Here is a 14,815-nt window from a genome sequence, read left to right on the forward strand (position 1 = left end):
TACGCATTGGTCTCAATAAGTCGTAAATTCTCATGCTTATTCCAAGAGAGATTGATGTGCATAATTAAAGAGGTGACATATGTTTTGTAGTTAATTTAACTATCTAATAGATGTTAGAGAACACAAACAAAAAAATACTAAAATTTGCATCAAAAGTATCTAATATATAGGAACCTTTTATCATGTATTCAGATGTTTAATTGAAACATAATGTTTCTTGAGTATCTAAATAAAATTTAGCGGCAAGATTAAGTGATGCATTAAGTCAATTTTAAAGCACCATATGACCCTTCAATTTTGTGGATACTTTTATTTTAAATCTTAAAATTTAGATATAAAATGACATAGTATTATAAATTGTAATTCTCTCATGCTAATATAATGGGAAAAAATATTGATTAAATTAAAGTTCACAGTGACAATAAATTTTAATAGAGTGATCAAGGAATCAAGAGTATATTGCACTTTGAGTGAGATAAATGAATGAAACAACGAAAATAATTACTCAGACAAGCTAAAGAAATTGAAGAATCATATTTGCACAAAGTAAAAGAAACATTTACAAAATGAGCATAAGGACAATCCATCCCTTTGCATTACATTTACATAATGAGCATTATTTCTTTTTCATTTACAACAAGCAGCATTGGCTTCCCTGTTTTATTTTTAGCATTATTCCTTTATCATTTCACAATTTAACAAGCAAGGAGATTAAGGATTCTCCGTAAATCTGTCAACATTAAGCACTTAAATTTCTTGTCAAATTTCTTTGAATCAACAAGAGCGTATTTAGTGTAATCTCATAAATGGTCTTATCCTATATTGGGAGATAGTTTTTTTTTTGTTAAACCTTATCCTACCTATAGAAATCATGATTAAGTATTCTAAAACTGCAAGCAAAAACTATAACAAAATAGTGTGATAATTGAAATACAAAAGACAATCGATTGTAAACAAAAATCGAAGGACTAAAAACTACTGGAGATCAAATATCATGACTATCAGTATGGAAGGATATAAACAAGATAACATTTTACTATCTACTAACATTCTACCCTAATTTGTGTCCTCTACAAAAGTGTTGCGAGTCCCCTACTACTATCTATACTCAAATGATCTCAACTCTATCATACATGTTTTTGATTGCCCGAGTGTACACAACGGGTATTCCTCTGGCCTTTAAATTTCCGCAAACAAATCATTAACGCTTGATGATTGCAGTCTACACTAAGGCCAAGGTGATGAATCCCATCGTGTTAATCAACAAAAGATCTGCCCGAAACACAAAAACATTGAGAGCTTAACATTAATTTGAATATCAAATATATTATAACATACATATGTATGATTTTAGCTAATATTATTACTTTTTTCACTACACGGGGTTACCAATGATTATTTTTTTTTCAATTTATCAATTTATAATATTGTATTTATTTTAGTAATGACTCATGAGTGAAAAATATTTGTTAAGATGTCTAAATTAGCATGATATATTTATAAGCATGATAGAGAAAACAAATTAACAATATAACTTCAAACTAATAAGAATATCAATCTTAAAACAATACTTAACATTACCAAAAATAAAATAGAATGAAATTAGCGGCTACTCTTCCTTTATAAAATACTTTGATTCAGTTCTGTAACAAGTGTAGAACTGTAGTCACTTCCTTTATAGAATTATGTAAGTGTAGTACATTCCATTAGGTACTGCTTTTCGACAAACACGATGGCATTTGGTCAGCGAAACATCGGCGGCAGGGAATCGATGCGGCACTTCAATATGTGCCGTTTGTTTTCTTGTGGACTTTCCGTGCGTCGGTGATACCACAGATGAATGGGCATAGTTTTTTATTTTAAGAACAAACGTGTGATTTGAAGTAGTGACTTTTTGAAGCGTTGACTTCTCTTCGCGCCTAATATTTTTTTAAAATGATTTTTAAAAAGGGGATGTTTAGATTAATAAATAAAAGGGCATTTTAGTAATTTAACTTTCTAGTTTTGGAGTTCCCACTTTTAAGATAGTATAGATACATATAGATATAATATAATAATATAATTTTCTTCTTCTTTTTCATTATTCTAACATTCACAAGTTATTATTATTTTTTAATATTAAATAAGTTCTGATTTACAGATATTTATGATTTGAATGTATGTGGAATATTTATTGTATATCCATATTGTGAATGCTCGTTGTGCATGTTTGATGCATTTACAAGAAGCCAAGTACGAGAGTATCAAGTTCTTCACAGTATGTTCATGAAGATGGACGTGTTTGAGCACATCTTGAGGCCATTCATAGGGTTCCACGACAATTTGCTCACTGTCGAGTGAAGATATTCAACTTGGACAGGGAGTGACTGAGCGTCAAGGGGGTGATGCCCCGTCAACATAGGCATCACTTGGTAGCCATGGAGGCAGCTAGGGGTGGCAATTGGGCAGATTGGGTCAAATTTGGGCGGGTCATAATGGACCAAGCAACAAACGGGTTAACACTCAATCCAACCCAACCCAAATTTGGATAGGGTTGGATAATGGATTATAGAACGGATAAAGACCCAACTCTTACTAAATTTTACTTATTTTATTTGTTCATTTACAATATTTTAGTACTTAATAAAATTATTTTTTCTTTTTATTATGGCTATTTATAACATATCAAAAAATAAATAAAATAATTTGATAAAATTTCTCTTGAGTCAATTTGAATTATATATCAACTCAATTTTTAATGAGTTAAAATGAATTAACCTAATAAATAGACGGGTCAATAACCTGCCCAAACTTAAACGAATTGGCGAATCGGGCAGGTTGGATTTAATTTTTCCATCCCTAAAAATAGCACACTTCCATGGTGTGATGATAGAATTGAAGAGGTGTCACTCAAGTGACGATCAGTCAAGAGGGTGTCACTTGCCCAATGACCAGAAATGGTTGTTTTTTCAAATTCTTTAGGGTCGCTTTTGGGTCATAATGACTATCCAAAACACTATAAAAAGCTAGGTTAATATTCGTTCTTAGATAGATTATGTTGTTATGCTCCCATTTGTTCATGGTGCAAAGCCTATTTCCTATTTCTGACTCCTTTCGCTTCCACCACAGCATAGCCATCTTCGAGAGGTACAAAACGACAGTTTTGATTCTATTCTAGTCGCTCTTCACTTTGTTACACTTGAAGTAATTATCCAAGTGCCAAAGTAAGGTCTCCACTTCTTGCACGTCACCGGCGTCTTTGAACACCGGTGGCTTGGGGGCCTCAATCTTGGACTCTTTGTCTCCGTTGGAAGTCGCAAATCCTCCCGCTTCAATATCTCCCTTGAGTGCTTTTATCTCGGCCTTTAGGGTTCCAATCGTGCTTAATGCATCCATGATTCACCAATCCAAGGAAGTGATGGTCTCCTTCATCTCATACTCCGCAACCTTATGCCCCCTCCAACTCCTTCCAAATTTTTTCGTTTTCCTCCAGGATGAAGTCCTCACTAGTGTTGAACTTGCCATCGACCTTGCTCAAACATTTGCCTAAGATCTCCACGGCCTGCCTTGCTACATCAACTCTCACAATCCACTCTATTCCGGGCATGACGCATACTGGCAGCTCCCCTCGTTCATCATCACTCACTTCAATGGCCGAAAGTGAATAGGATGTTAAGGCTTCACTTGGTGTTGGCTCAAATGACAATTCCTCATTCTTCTTAAGATTCCTCTTTCCCCTTCGGTACTTATTACCACCTTCTTATCTGATGTTAGCGGCGTTAGTAACATTGATGTCTCCCTCAGTTGCTATTCTCCTAATATCAGCATTTGCTCTAATACCACTTTGTTACGAACTTAGACTTCTACTAAGCAATCTGTGAAGCACTTGACAACTCTCTCATGAATCTTCCATGATCTTGCAAGCTCAAATAAGCTCTTTTGATTCTAGATCGCCAAGAGAACGCTAGATTAAAAAAAGATATAAGATGATTGCTTAAGAATGCTTTTTGTATTACTCAAAGAATTGGAAGATTTGTTTTTTTCCTTGATGTTTTACAAATGAATGCCCCTCATCTTTATATTACTCACTAAAGGGCTAATATGCAAATAATAATTACTATATAAGTCCTTACATATTTATAAATATGTCTCTCTTTCTAGAATTCTCTACAAGCCTAGAGTATTCTAAGGCCTTCCAAGAACTCTTCTTGGATATTCTAGAGTCTTCCCAAAACCTCTCCATAACTCTAAAATCTTCCCACTCAATCTAGCATACTTATGCTTCGTATATGACTAATTTTAAGCCTAAGCGGTAGGATGAAGAAGCGGATCATGACACGTATCATGATTAAAAAAAGATGATTGCTTAAGAATGCTTTTTGTATTACTCAAGATTTGAAAGATTTGTTTGATTTTTTTCTTGAGGGTTTACAAATAAATGTCTTTCCTATTTATATTACTCGCTAAAGGGCTAATGTGCAAATAATAATTAATATATAAGTCCTTATATATTTATAAAAAAAAGCTCTCTTTCTAGAATTCTCTACAAGTCTGGAGTATTCTACGGGCTTTCAAGAACTCTTCTTGGATATTCTAGAGTCTTCTCAAAACCTCTCTATAACTTTAGAATCCTCCCACTCAATCTAGCATACTTATGCTTCGTATATGACTAATTTTATGCCTAAGTGGTAGGATGAAGTGGCGGATCATGACACATGTCTGTAGTCGTCCATAATAACATTTTGTAACAATAAAGTTTTCTTTGAAATTGATTGTTTATGTTATGTTATATTATATGTTTTTTATAATAATATTTTGTGGTAATCAAAAAAAATTTGGACAATCGGCTTGACTGTATAATGTTCAACAATATTGGATATACACAGGTAATCAAAAGTTTATTCAGATCTTGATCTACTACGCTCATTGTCTTAAAAGTTTGCACTTCACACTTGTAAGCTCGCATTACCACCGTTCATGTAGAAAACTACAATTTTCATATGTGAAAAACAACTGAAATATCCACATAAGCAAAATGTGTTTTAACATAACCCTCCTCCCCACCACCACCCTACAAGACTTTGGAGAAAAAATATGTACTATTCTTATCGTTTCAATTTTATTTATCTGATTTTGACTGACATAAAATTTAAGAAAGAAAAAAAAAATAATTTTGTGATCTTAAATTAAATATATGTTGAATGTATCAAAATATTCTTTAATTTTGTGTCTTAAACATATCACGTGAAAAGTTAAAAGTAAAAACTGTAATCAATGTAGGGAAGTAAAATAAACAATTGAAACACTGGGAGTACTATTTAAGATTAGATATATAGTAAAACCTCTTTAAATGTATATGTTTGGGATTGAAAAAATATATTTATTTATCGAGATTATTAGTTTATCGATAAATGCATAAAATATTTATTTATCGATAAATAAATATTTATTATTTTTAGAGAGTATTTTGCAGTATGTGTCTTAAGAAAGAGAAAAAAATATTTGAATTAAAAATTTCAAAAGTTTAAATTTAGAAAATTAAAAAGTGTAGTCTTTGCATATTTATTATTTAAATCTAGAAAAGCTAAACGAATTTAATGAAGTTTAATGTTTTTAACTGTATTCATGTATATAGAATATGAAGAGATTTTATGTTAACTATAAAAGAAAAAAGCTAGAAATAGTTATTGGTCTAGTATTATTGACTGATTAAATATATATAAGTTCTTGATGTATTCTAGTAATTATTACTTTATATTTTTTCTGGGCCTTTAATACTTTATTTTTAGTTACTATCTAATGCATTTAGCGAGAATATTACATTAATATAACTGGCCCAAGTCGGAACCGGAGAAAAATATTTATTTAGAGAGATTATTACTCTATCGAGATTTTACTGTATGTATGTACACAACCTTTTTCTTTGCTTAGTTTTTCTCTTTTTTCGCTCTCTTTACAAATTGATTGAAATCCAGAAAATGGGGAGTAGTATACAAAGTTAAAACAAGGAAAAATGAGAAGAAAAGAGTAAATTACTTTAGGTACATATACATGGGTACACTAGGCTTAGTCTTGTATCTGTAGAAGGCTGTTTTCTTCTTGTAAGTAGGATTATCAATAGTGATGACAATCCTCCCTTCTTCTCTAATATGAAAGGAATTCCTTACACTCTTCACCATTTTCTTATCTTCTTGAAGCATCACTCTGTATGAGCAATCATCATCTGGTATGAATTCTTCTTTGTAACTCACTTCATTCCCCACCACTATCAAATCCCAAGTTATTGTCACCTCAACCTATAAGAATACATCTATTAGTAATGCGTGAATAAAAATATCTAAAGACAAATATTAAGTTGTACTTCCAAAATTCAAGTGATGTATGTGTATTCCTTGTTCAAATATTAAGTTAAGTTGGATCCATCTGCCTCTACTTGACATGGACTTAGAAGGAAATGGAACCACATTATGAGAAGTTAGACATTGCAGCAAATAGTACCTCTTTGACAGGCATTTTAATGAGGCAAATTGAACATGGTTTGACGCTTATCTCTAGAACTTTGTCATCAGTTGAAAACTCAACATCCTTGTCTTTTTTGAGTCCACCATATTCAGCCAATAAATTCTCTGGGCTAATGTACCTATTTATACATGATACAAGAAAATAATCAATCCAGAACGAATCTTTGCGCAAATTGAAAGAAAATTTTACTACTATCTTTGTTTGTCTGATTTTGATTTGACACAAAGTTTAAGAAAGAAAAAAAAACTTGGGAATTATGTAGTCTTAACATAAAGGTATGTAAAATCTATCAAACTGCCCTTAATCTTGTGGTTTTAAACATGTCATAAGGAAAGTTAGAACTTAAAAGTTGTTAAAAAGGCAAGACATTCTTTTTTAGACAGACTAAAGAGGAATATAAGACAAAAATAAATTGAAACAGAGGGAGTAATTACTTGAGAAGGGTCTCTGTAACTTTAGATGGCCTCACAAATATGAAGGTGTTCTTGCTTCTTTGCGTGATCATTCGCAGATTAAGTGCATGAACCGTCGAAAACCAAACAGGAACATTAATGAATATCTGAAATAATATTACCATAGAATTTTCCATCCAAAATCACATTTCAAGAAAATTTAATCCAATTATTCAAACAATTAAAGAAGAAGAATTGGAGAAATTTCACGTACATTCTTGTATATGATTCCAGGATAATGATCATGAACCAAAGTCATCATCTTCCTATTAATCCAACGAACCTCTTTCCAAGCATTTCCTGGTGAATTTCCCAAATCTGTAATCATCAGAACAGAATTAACCCCTCCTTGTTTAAATTCAAGTTGTTGAATTGCCTTCTCTATAATATGTACCCTCCACTTAAGACATTCATGATGATGATTATGCCTTCCCCAAATCTCCTCTTCCAATTCTTTATTCTTGATATTCCTAAACACATTATAACACAATATCCTTCCTTCTTTATCCTTACCATTATCATTGTACCACAAATCCTCCAGGTCAGGATTAAATTGTTTCTCATCAAGAATCTCAGAGACTCTAAATTCCCTCCTCCATCTCAACGTCTTCATCATCATCTTGAAAGCTTCATACACACCATAATCCTTGGCTCTCAAGAAATTCAATAAAACAATATCCTTCCTCGTGTTATCTTGACTTGGCAATAATGGAACACCCCATAATGAAATTCCAGTCAAATCCTCTGTTATGGTCTTAACAGAGAGCAACTTATTTTTGTTTTTACCATAAATGTATCCACCAAGAATTGCATCTTCCACCCTACATCTTAATCTAAGCAACGCGTTTTTTCTTGAAGATTTAATGTCAAGAGAAGAAGCTAATTGTCCAGCAGGCTGATCAGAGATATGTTGATTGTTGTCATCATGATCCGGATGATCGTCCAACTCTGTATCATTGTCGCTGCTCATCATATCATCATTGATGTCTTCTTCAGCAACAGGGACCACTGCTTCCTCCCTCATTCTTCAAGAAAGTTTTAGTATTCAGATTTTGATACCAACAATTAGGCCATAGCAAAAAGTCTCTTGTTTCCCCCCTCTGGTTTATGAAATCGAAAACCAGAGGATGTGATTATGGGTTTTTTTGTTCAAAAGAGTCATATAAATCTACATATTTAAACCGTTAGTAGTATTGGGGCTAAGAGCACCATCCACATATTACATGTTTGACCATTATTTAGATATTTCTTTTTTATTGTGTGTGTGGGTTGGGAGAGAAACATTTTGGATTTTCTTTTCTATATGTCTTTATCAAGACTAGTCACTAAATATGTGCAAGCACGTAAAGTAGTAATAAATTATTTAGAATTATTAAGTATACAACAGAAATTAAACGATACCAAAAGGTTTTTGTTAAAAACAATACACTGTCTCCTAATTTATGTGACTTGGTTTCTTCTTTCACGAATCTGATTTCTCCTATCTTCACGCTATGATAACTTTTTTTTGTGATAGATTTTCAGTTTCTTGTCGAATTGAATTTAGTATTGCAATTCTCCAAAGATCCTTGGTGCACACGTGAAACAACTTCATTTGATAGTTTTTGTTCTACTCAAGAGAAGAGGTTCTCTGATGAGTTCCTTGGGCAGTGTTGCTAACTTCTTTATGTCTTTTTGGAGATATATGAGAACCTGGTTCTTGAATCTCTCAATCTTCCTTCTTGATCTGTTTTTCATATAGATTGTATTCTGTACGTAGTTTGTCAATCATCATAACTAGGGTGTACATGGATCAGATTGGTTCGGATTTTTTATAAACCAAACCAAATTATTTGTGTCGGGTTATTAAGTCTATAAACCAAACCAAACCAAACCAATAAAAATCGAGTTTTTCGATATTAATTTTTCTCGGGTTTTTTCGGGTTTCTCGAATTTTTCATAGTATCTAATAAAAAGCATTCTTCTTAAAAAGAGTTCTAGTACAATATATCAACATATAAGATGGAGGCAGAACACTGTTCGAAGTTTTAACTTTATAATATTACTTTATAAGATGGACTTTTGTATATTATTTAGATGGGCTTCTCAAGTCCAAATCTAAATGTAAGAAAGAAAATAAAAATTATGAAAAATTTTAAAAATATATTTATAAATTACATTTTAATAAATATTTTTATGTATAACATAATTTTAAAGTAGTATATCTATAATCGGGTCGGTTTGGGTTCGGTTTGACTTTTTTTAGTTAAAACCAAACCAATCCTATAATGGTCGAATTTTTTTTCCAAACACCAAACCAAGTCAAACCAAACCATTAGTCGGATTTTTTTTCCGGTTTGGTTTAGTTTATCGGTTTGGTGCGGTTTATCGGTTTGCCCTGTACAGCTCTAATCATAACACCACATGATCTTAATGTAGATCATAGTGCTTCAACACTTATACAACTTTTCATATAATTTTGAATATTTAGTTTGAATTTTAAAATATTGAGTTGTTCAAATTCAATTACCTTTAAATATCAGTTAAATTGATTCTTAAAAAGCGGAAGTACCACACAATTGAGATGGAAGAAGTATGTACATATCATTTTACACATGTAATACTTGCATTTTATCAATCTCTCAACCTAACCTTTAGAAAGGAACAATTATACCAACATACATATTTATATCAAATTACATATTTTTGAGCTGTTTTGATCTAAATCATAATTGAAGATCTTATGAAGTTCTGATGATTAATAAACAATTGTACAAAATAATAATCAATGTACAATAAGGATGGACTAAGATGTGCAAAATAGAAGATCTCCAAAAGGAATTGGTGAAGCTAGCAACACTGAGAAAGAATTGTTGAAAGAACCAGGTCCTTCATACAAAAACTTAAAGATTGTTTTGGTTTACACGTGAGAAGCTATTCCACGCGCAGAAAAGAAAACTTGAAAATTGGGATTAAGGCTTAATCCAGTACTACAAGAAATTGAACTAGTTCAAGGTATGAAAATATTGCCGTGATTGAACGCATGATTAGCTAGGAATAAGGAGAAGTTAGCCGACTCCAAACCAAGTCAAATAAGGATTTATTTCTTGAAAAGTCTGGAAACAAGTTTTGATTGAATTTGGAGAAACATAAATGACATTGTGTTGTTGAAAATTACAAGATTACAAATTACAATTGAAAAATAAAATGAAGAAATTAACTTCACTTTTTGACTGAGGCGCGGATATCTCGCTCTCTTTAAGGAGATTCAAGCCCACTGTAGTAAATCGTTTCACTGGTCCAGCAGTAGTCCTCTTGACTTGTCCCCTCCAGGATACAACAGCCTTATCACAAAAATGCAACTCAACAAACTCTGGACAAGAGTTGAGTTTAAAGCTCTATACAAAGAACACCTTCCTTCAACTAATAAGAACGCTCTTTTTTTGATAAACTTAACTCTCTCAATTTTTTTTCTCTTATCTTGCATTTCAAAACAAAGAAGACCTCTCTATTTATAGGAGAGAAAATCATACAAAGATGAAAAAATAATAGAATGTCATCATTATCATCATTTAGTGCACCATTATGATTCAGTGCACCACTTATTAGTGATAATTAGATTAAAAATACATAATGGAATGAATTAGTCTTGCACTAAATAAAGATGATAATGAAAGACATTTTTATGCACTAAAGAGAGAATAATAACATATGCCACTTATGCAAATTAATATCACTTAATATTGATATTAAAATGCTTAAACACTTACAATCCCCCACTCATTTTAATATTATATAAGAGAGTTTATCAGTTGAAGGAAGATTACTATACATAATGAAGGTGTACTCTGCATTGAACCTCCACTTAGTGAAACAATAACTTTTACTCCAGAGTCGTAGTGGTCTCAGACTTGAACTATGACTGCTTAAGGGACATAAAATATTACTGCTCACACATAGTAATCAAGGTGTTGTCACGAGCTTTATAAGCCATCACATTACGGCCTTGTGCTATCTCGGTTTTATGAGTGCTTTTGAGAATAAGCTCAATTCTCATAAGAAGCGGCCTACTTCCACACTCACATAGGTGTAATCTGTCGAGAGTGCTCCTGTAAGTTTAACACTCTACCCATACGGGCTACAGATTTTCATTAAGAGTTTTTTTTTAAAACTCAACCTCCACAATTCACTACAGGAAACAATGCACTCACATCATAGGGAGGGAATAAAAAATAGTGCATTTTTTCACAACAAGTCATCATATGATTCATTTTTCCCATTGAACCTGGTTATAGGATCTCTAGTCTCCAGGTTGGGTTTCCTCATATATGACTCATGAATTTATAGGCTTCAATTCCATCCCCCTCGATGTACTCCAGACCTTTTCTCTTGTTAAGGCCTTAGTAAGAGGATCTGCAAGATTTTCACAAGATTTGACATAATCAACATTAATGGTACCACTTGTAAAATACGATCTTACATTACTGTGTTTCCTCCTTATAGGTCTGGATTTACCATTGTAATAACGATTTTGAACTCTACCAATTGTTGCAGTGCTATCACAATGAATTAAAATTGGAGGAATTGGTTTTTCAAAATAAGGTATTTAAAATAATAAATCTCTTAACCAATTCGCTTCTTCACTAGCTGAAGTTAAAGCAACTAGTTCAGCCTCCATGGTAGAGTTAGCAATTATATTTTATTTTTTTGATTTTCAACAAACAGCACCACCACCCAATGTAAAAATGTAACCAGCGGTAGAGCAGGAATCACCTGCTAGAGTGTTCCAATCTACATCAGAAAAGCCTTCAAGTACAGCAAGATATTTTTTATAGAACAAACTACAAGTTTTTGTTCCAATTAAATATCTCATAACTCTTGTTATAGCATGCCAATTGTAACACCCCTCAAAATTCTTCCCTAAAATTCGGACCTTTCTTGTACACGTGTAGGGTCAATCGTATTTATTTCGAAGTATGTGCTTGAGTTAAGATGAGTCCCTGAGAAATTGAAGAGTGTTGGAAGTGATGTGGGTCATGAAGGACCCCTAGGACCAAGCTAAGTCCAAAAGATCCGTCGTGGCTAAGTTTTAGGATGAGTTCGTATAAAAGATCGACTTCTAACGACCCTATCTTTTAAAGACAACAATCTGGGTGGCCCACGACCCATCAAATTAAAGGTCGTCGAGTCTTCTTTCCAACGCCACCAAGAATGTAATTTTTGGAGTTCAGAGTTGAAAGATATGACGATCCTAAGACGAACCAGCATGGCAGGAAATTTCATTTTTGGGCCTGGGTTGCAACTGCTGGGGAAATGGCCTTGGCGCTGTAAGGGCGCGATGCGCCACTATCGTGCCAGAAACATACCTCAGTAGTTTGAGCTCTGGCGCGGCGCACCACTAAAAGTTGTGCAGGGTTTTTCAACCTAAATTTCCAGAACCCAGGATCATGGCCTTGGCGCTGTAAGGGCGCGACGCGCCACTATCGCGCTAGAAACATGCCTCAGTAGTTTGGTCTCTGGCGCGGCGCGCCACTACGAGGTGTGCAGGTTTTAGGCGTAATCAGCCTGACGCTGCAATGGCGCGATGCGCCACTATCGCGCCAGGTGCATTTTTAGCCTATTTTCAGAACTTTTAAGAAGGGGCAATTTGGGAATTCACCCAAATTATATATGTATCATCCTTGGGCATTTTGGGATCACAATTTGCAGCCCCACTCTCTCTCTAGAAAAGCCCTAGAAAACTCTTTCTTTTTCACCTTCTTCTTCTTCTCCATTTCTAACAAGGAATTGCTTCCAAGAGTTTCAAGATTTGAGTTCTCCATTGAAGACCCAACCACAAAGTTTTCTTCAAGTCTTCACTAAGGTATGTAAGGCTATCTAAAACATGGGTTGAGTCTACCCATGTGCCCTACTTTTGCTTTGAGGTTAGATGTCTAAAAAAATGGAGTTTCTTGGTGTGGTTTATGTTTGAATGAGTTTTGTTCCCTATTTATTTGATGCTATATGTGTTGATGTTGTTGGGCTAAGAAGTTCCTAAAACCTTCATTTTAGTATGAGTTGAGGGAGATGACTTGTTATTATGTTTTGTTGATCTCTTTAGCCATGTGATTATGTTGCTTAAGTCAATTTCCTTAAATATGTAATTCTACTTGCATTGTTGAGCTAAATCAATAGAGTTGTGATAAGTCTTGAGGAGATGTTATAAATGCTTATTAAATTAGGCTTGTTTGAGTTGATTGGAGGATAGAATTGATGAGAGGACAAGGTCCTAAGTGAGACTTGCCCTTATGAATTGATTGAGTTGAAATGAGAATAGAGTTGATGAGTTCGCAAAGTCCTAAATGAAACTAGCCGTGAGGGTTTGTTTAAGATGATTGGATGGAGTCTTATGAGCATAGAGTCATGGGAGGAGTATTGAGCACCGAGGCGGGCGAGAGTATAGTTCGTGCTCGAACCCCGAAAACTACGCCGCCAACGTAGGTAGAGATGGAACGTTAAAGTCGGATGTTTCCCATGGGATCGAACTGTTAAAGTCGGATGTTTCCCATTTATTTGTCCTGACATGATAGGACTTGACTAATCGATGGAATCCATGATTGGTTGACTCGTTCATGCCCTGGAAAAGCATGAACGGATACGGCAACAACGTCGGCTTGTTGTACTGTCACTGGCTCATAAGTGATGGTTGTCGGATAAGAGAAACTCCCAAATAGGTCTTGATAGTACTCTGAGTCGGATTGAGTTGAATTGTATGTGATTGGTCTCGTCTAAATCATATTCTTATTTAGACTTAGGACACTTGATTGAGTTGTTATTTCTCCTAAGTTGAGATTTCGAGTTGATTTGATTTTTCCCTGATGTTCGTTGTATTCGGCCATTTTACATACTCGTACATTCCATGTACTGACGCCATTTGGCCTGCATCGTTTCATGATGCAGAGATAGGTACTAGAGGTCATCAACCGGTGCTCCGTTGAAGATCCACACACACTTCCAGCTAGTTGGTGAGTCCTTCTATTTCCCGAAGGATGTTGAGCCTTCTTGTACAGTTTTGTTGTCATTTCCTTTATTTTGATTATCGGTAGCCATGGACTTGTCATTGGCACCTTTTAGACTTTGATAGAGGCTTCATAGACTGGAGTGTGGGGAGGTTGAACGGTTATTTTGAGGAGTCTTATTATATTTGTTTGTTGGGTTGATAAATGTTTGGCCTTCGGCCCCCATATTGTGAATGGCATTTCATTAATTGAGTTTCCGCTAAGAGAATGTGATTGAATGAATGTGTGACTGGACCAGGTGGTTCGCTCGGAGGTCAGAAATGGCCTTCGGGTGCCGATTACGTCTAGGGTACCCTCCCGGAGCATGACAAACATGGTATCAGAGCACAGAGTTCAAGTGTCCTAGGGAGTCTATGAAGCCGTGTCTAGTATAGTCTTGCTTATGGGTGTGTTGTGCACCACACTTATAATCAGGAGGCTATAAGACATTAGGAATTGTTTCACTTCTTTCATACTCAGAATTCGTGCGATAGAGTTAAACTCTATGAAACTCCTTTCTAATTCGTGCGTTTATACGTTACAGATAATTCCTCTTAAATGTACGGCTAGCCAGAGGAATGTTGATAACGCCGAGATGCCCCAAACAGAGATACACCCAACAAGGGCTAGAGGCCGACTTGCGAGATATGCGGAGGCACCTCAAGTGCATGCTACTCCACCTGCACCCACTTCAGAGGCAGAATTTTGAGGGGCAATTACAATGCTCACTCAATTAATGGTTGCCCGAAATGGTAGCCAGAGTTCGCCAACTCCCAGCTCTAGTTCCCAAGAGTCGTCTGCTGCATCCAAAATTCGAGACTTCTTGAGAATGAATCCGCCGGCATT

At 34.6% G+C, this 14,815-nt stretch overlaps 1 protein-coding gene across 1 annotated transcript; it reads right to left on the reverse strand.

Annotated features, from left to right (window-relative positions):
- Positions 1–5,824: 5,824 nt before the first annotated feature.
- LOC129881705 (patellin-4-like) lies at positions 5,825–8,165 on the reverse strand. The gene is made up of 4 exons (XM_055955823.1): positions 7,168–8,165; positions 6,936–7,060; positions 6,478–6,619; positions 5,825–6,275 (listed from the first exon to the last, which is right to left on the reverse strand). Exons 1-4 carry the CDS (start codon positions 7,975–7,977, stop codon positions 6,012–6,014), a joined length of 1,341 nt encoding a protein of 446 aa, XP_055811798.1. The 5' UTR covers positions 7,978–8,165; the 3' UTR covers positions 5,825–6,011.
- Positions 8,166–14,815: the final 6,650 nt, after the last annotated feature.

Source organism: Solanum dulcamara, chromosome 3 (assembly GCF_947179165.1).
Source record: "Solanum dulcamara chromosome 3, daSolDulc1.2, whole genome shotgun sequence".
Lineage (NCBI taxonomy): Eukaryota > Viridiplantae > Streptophyta > Magnoliopsida > Solanales > Solanaceae > Solanum > Solanum dulcamara.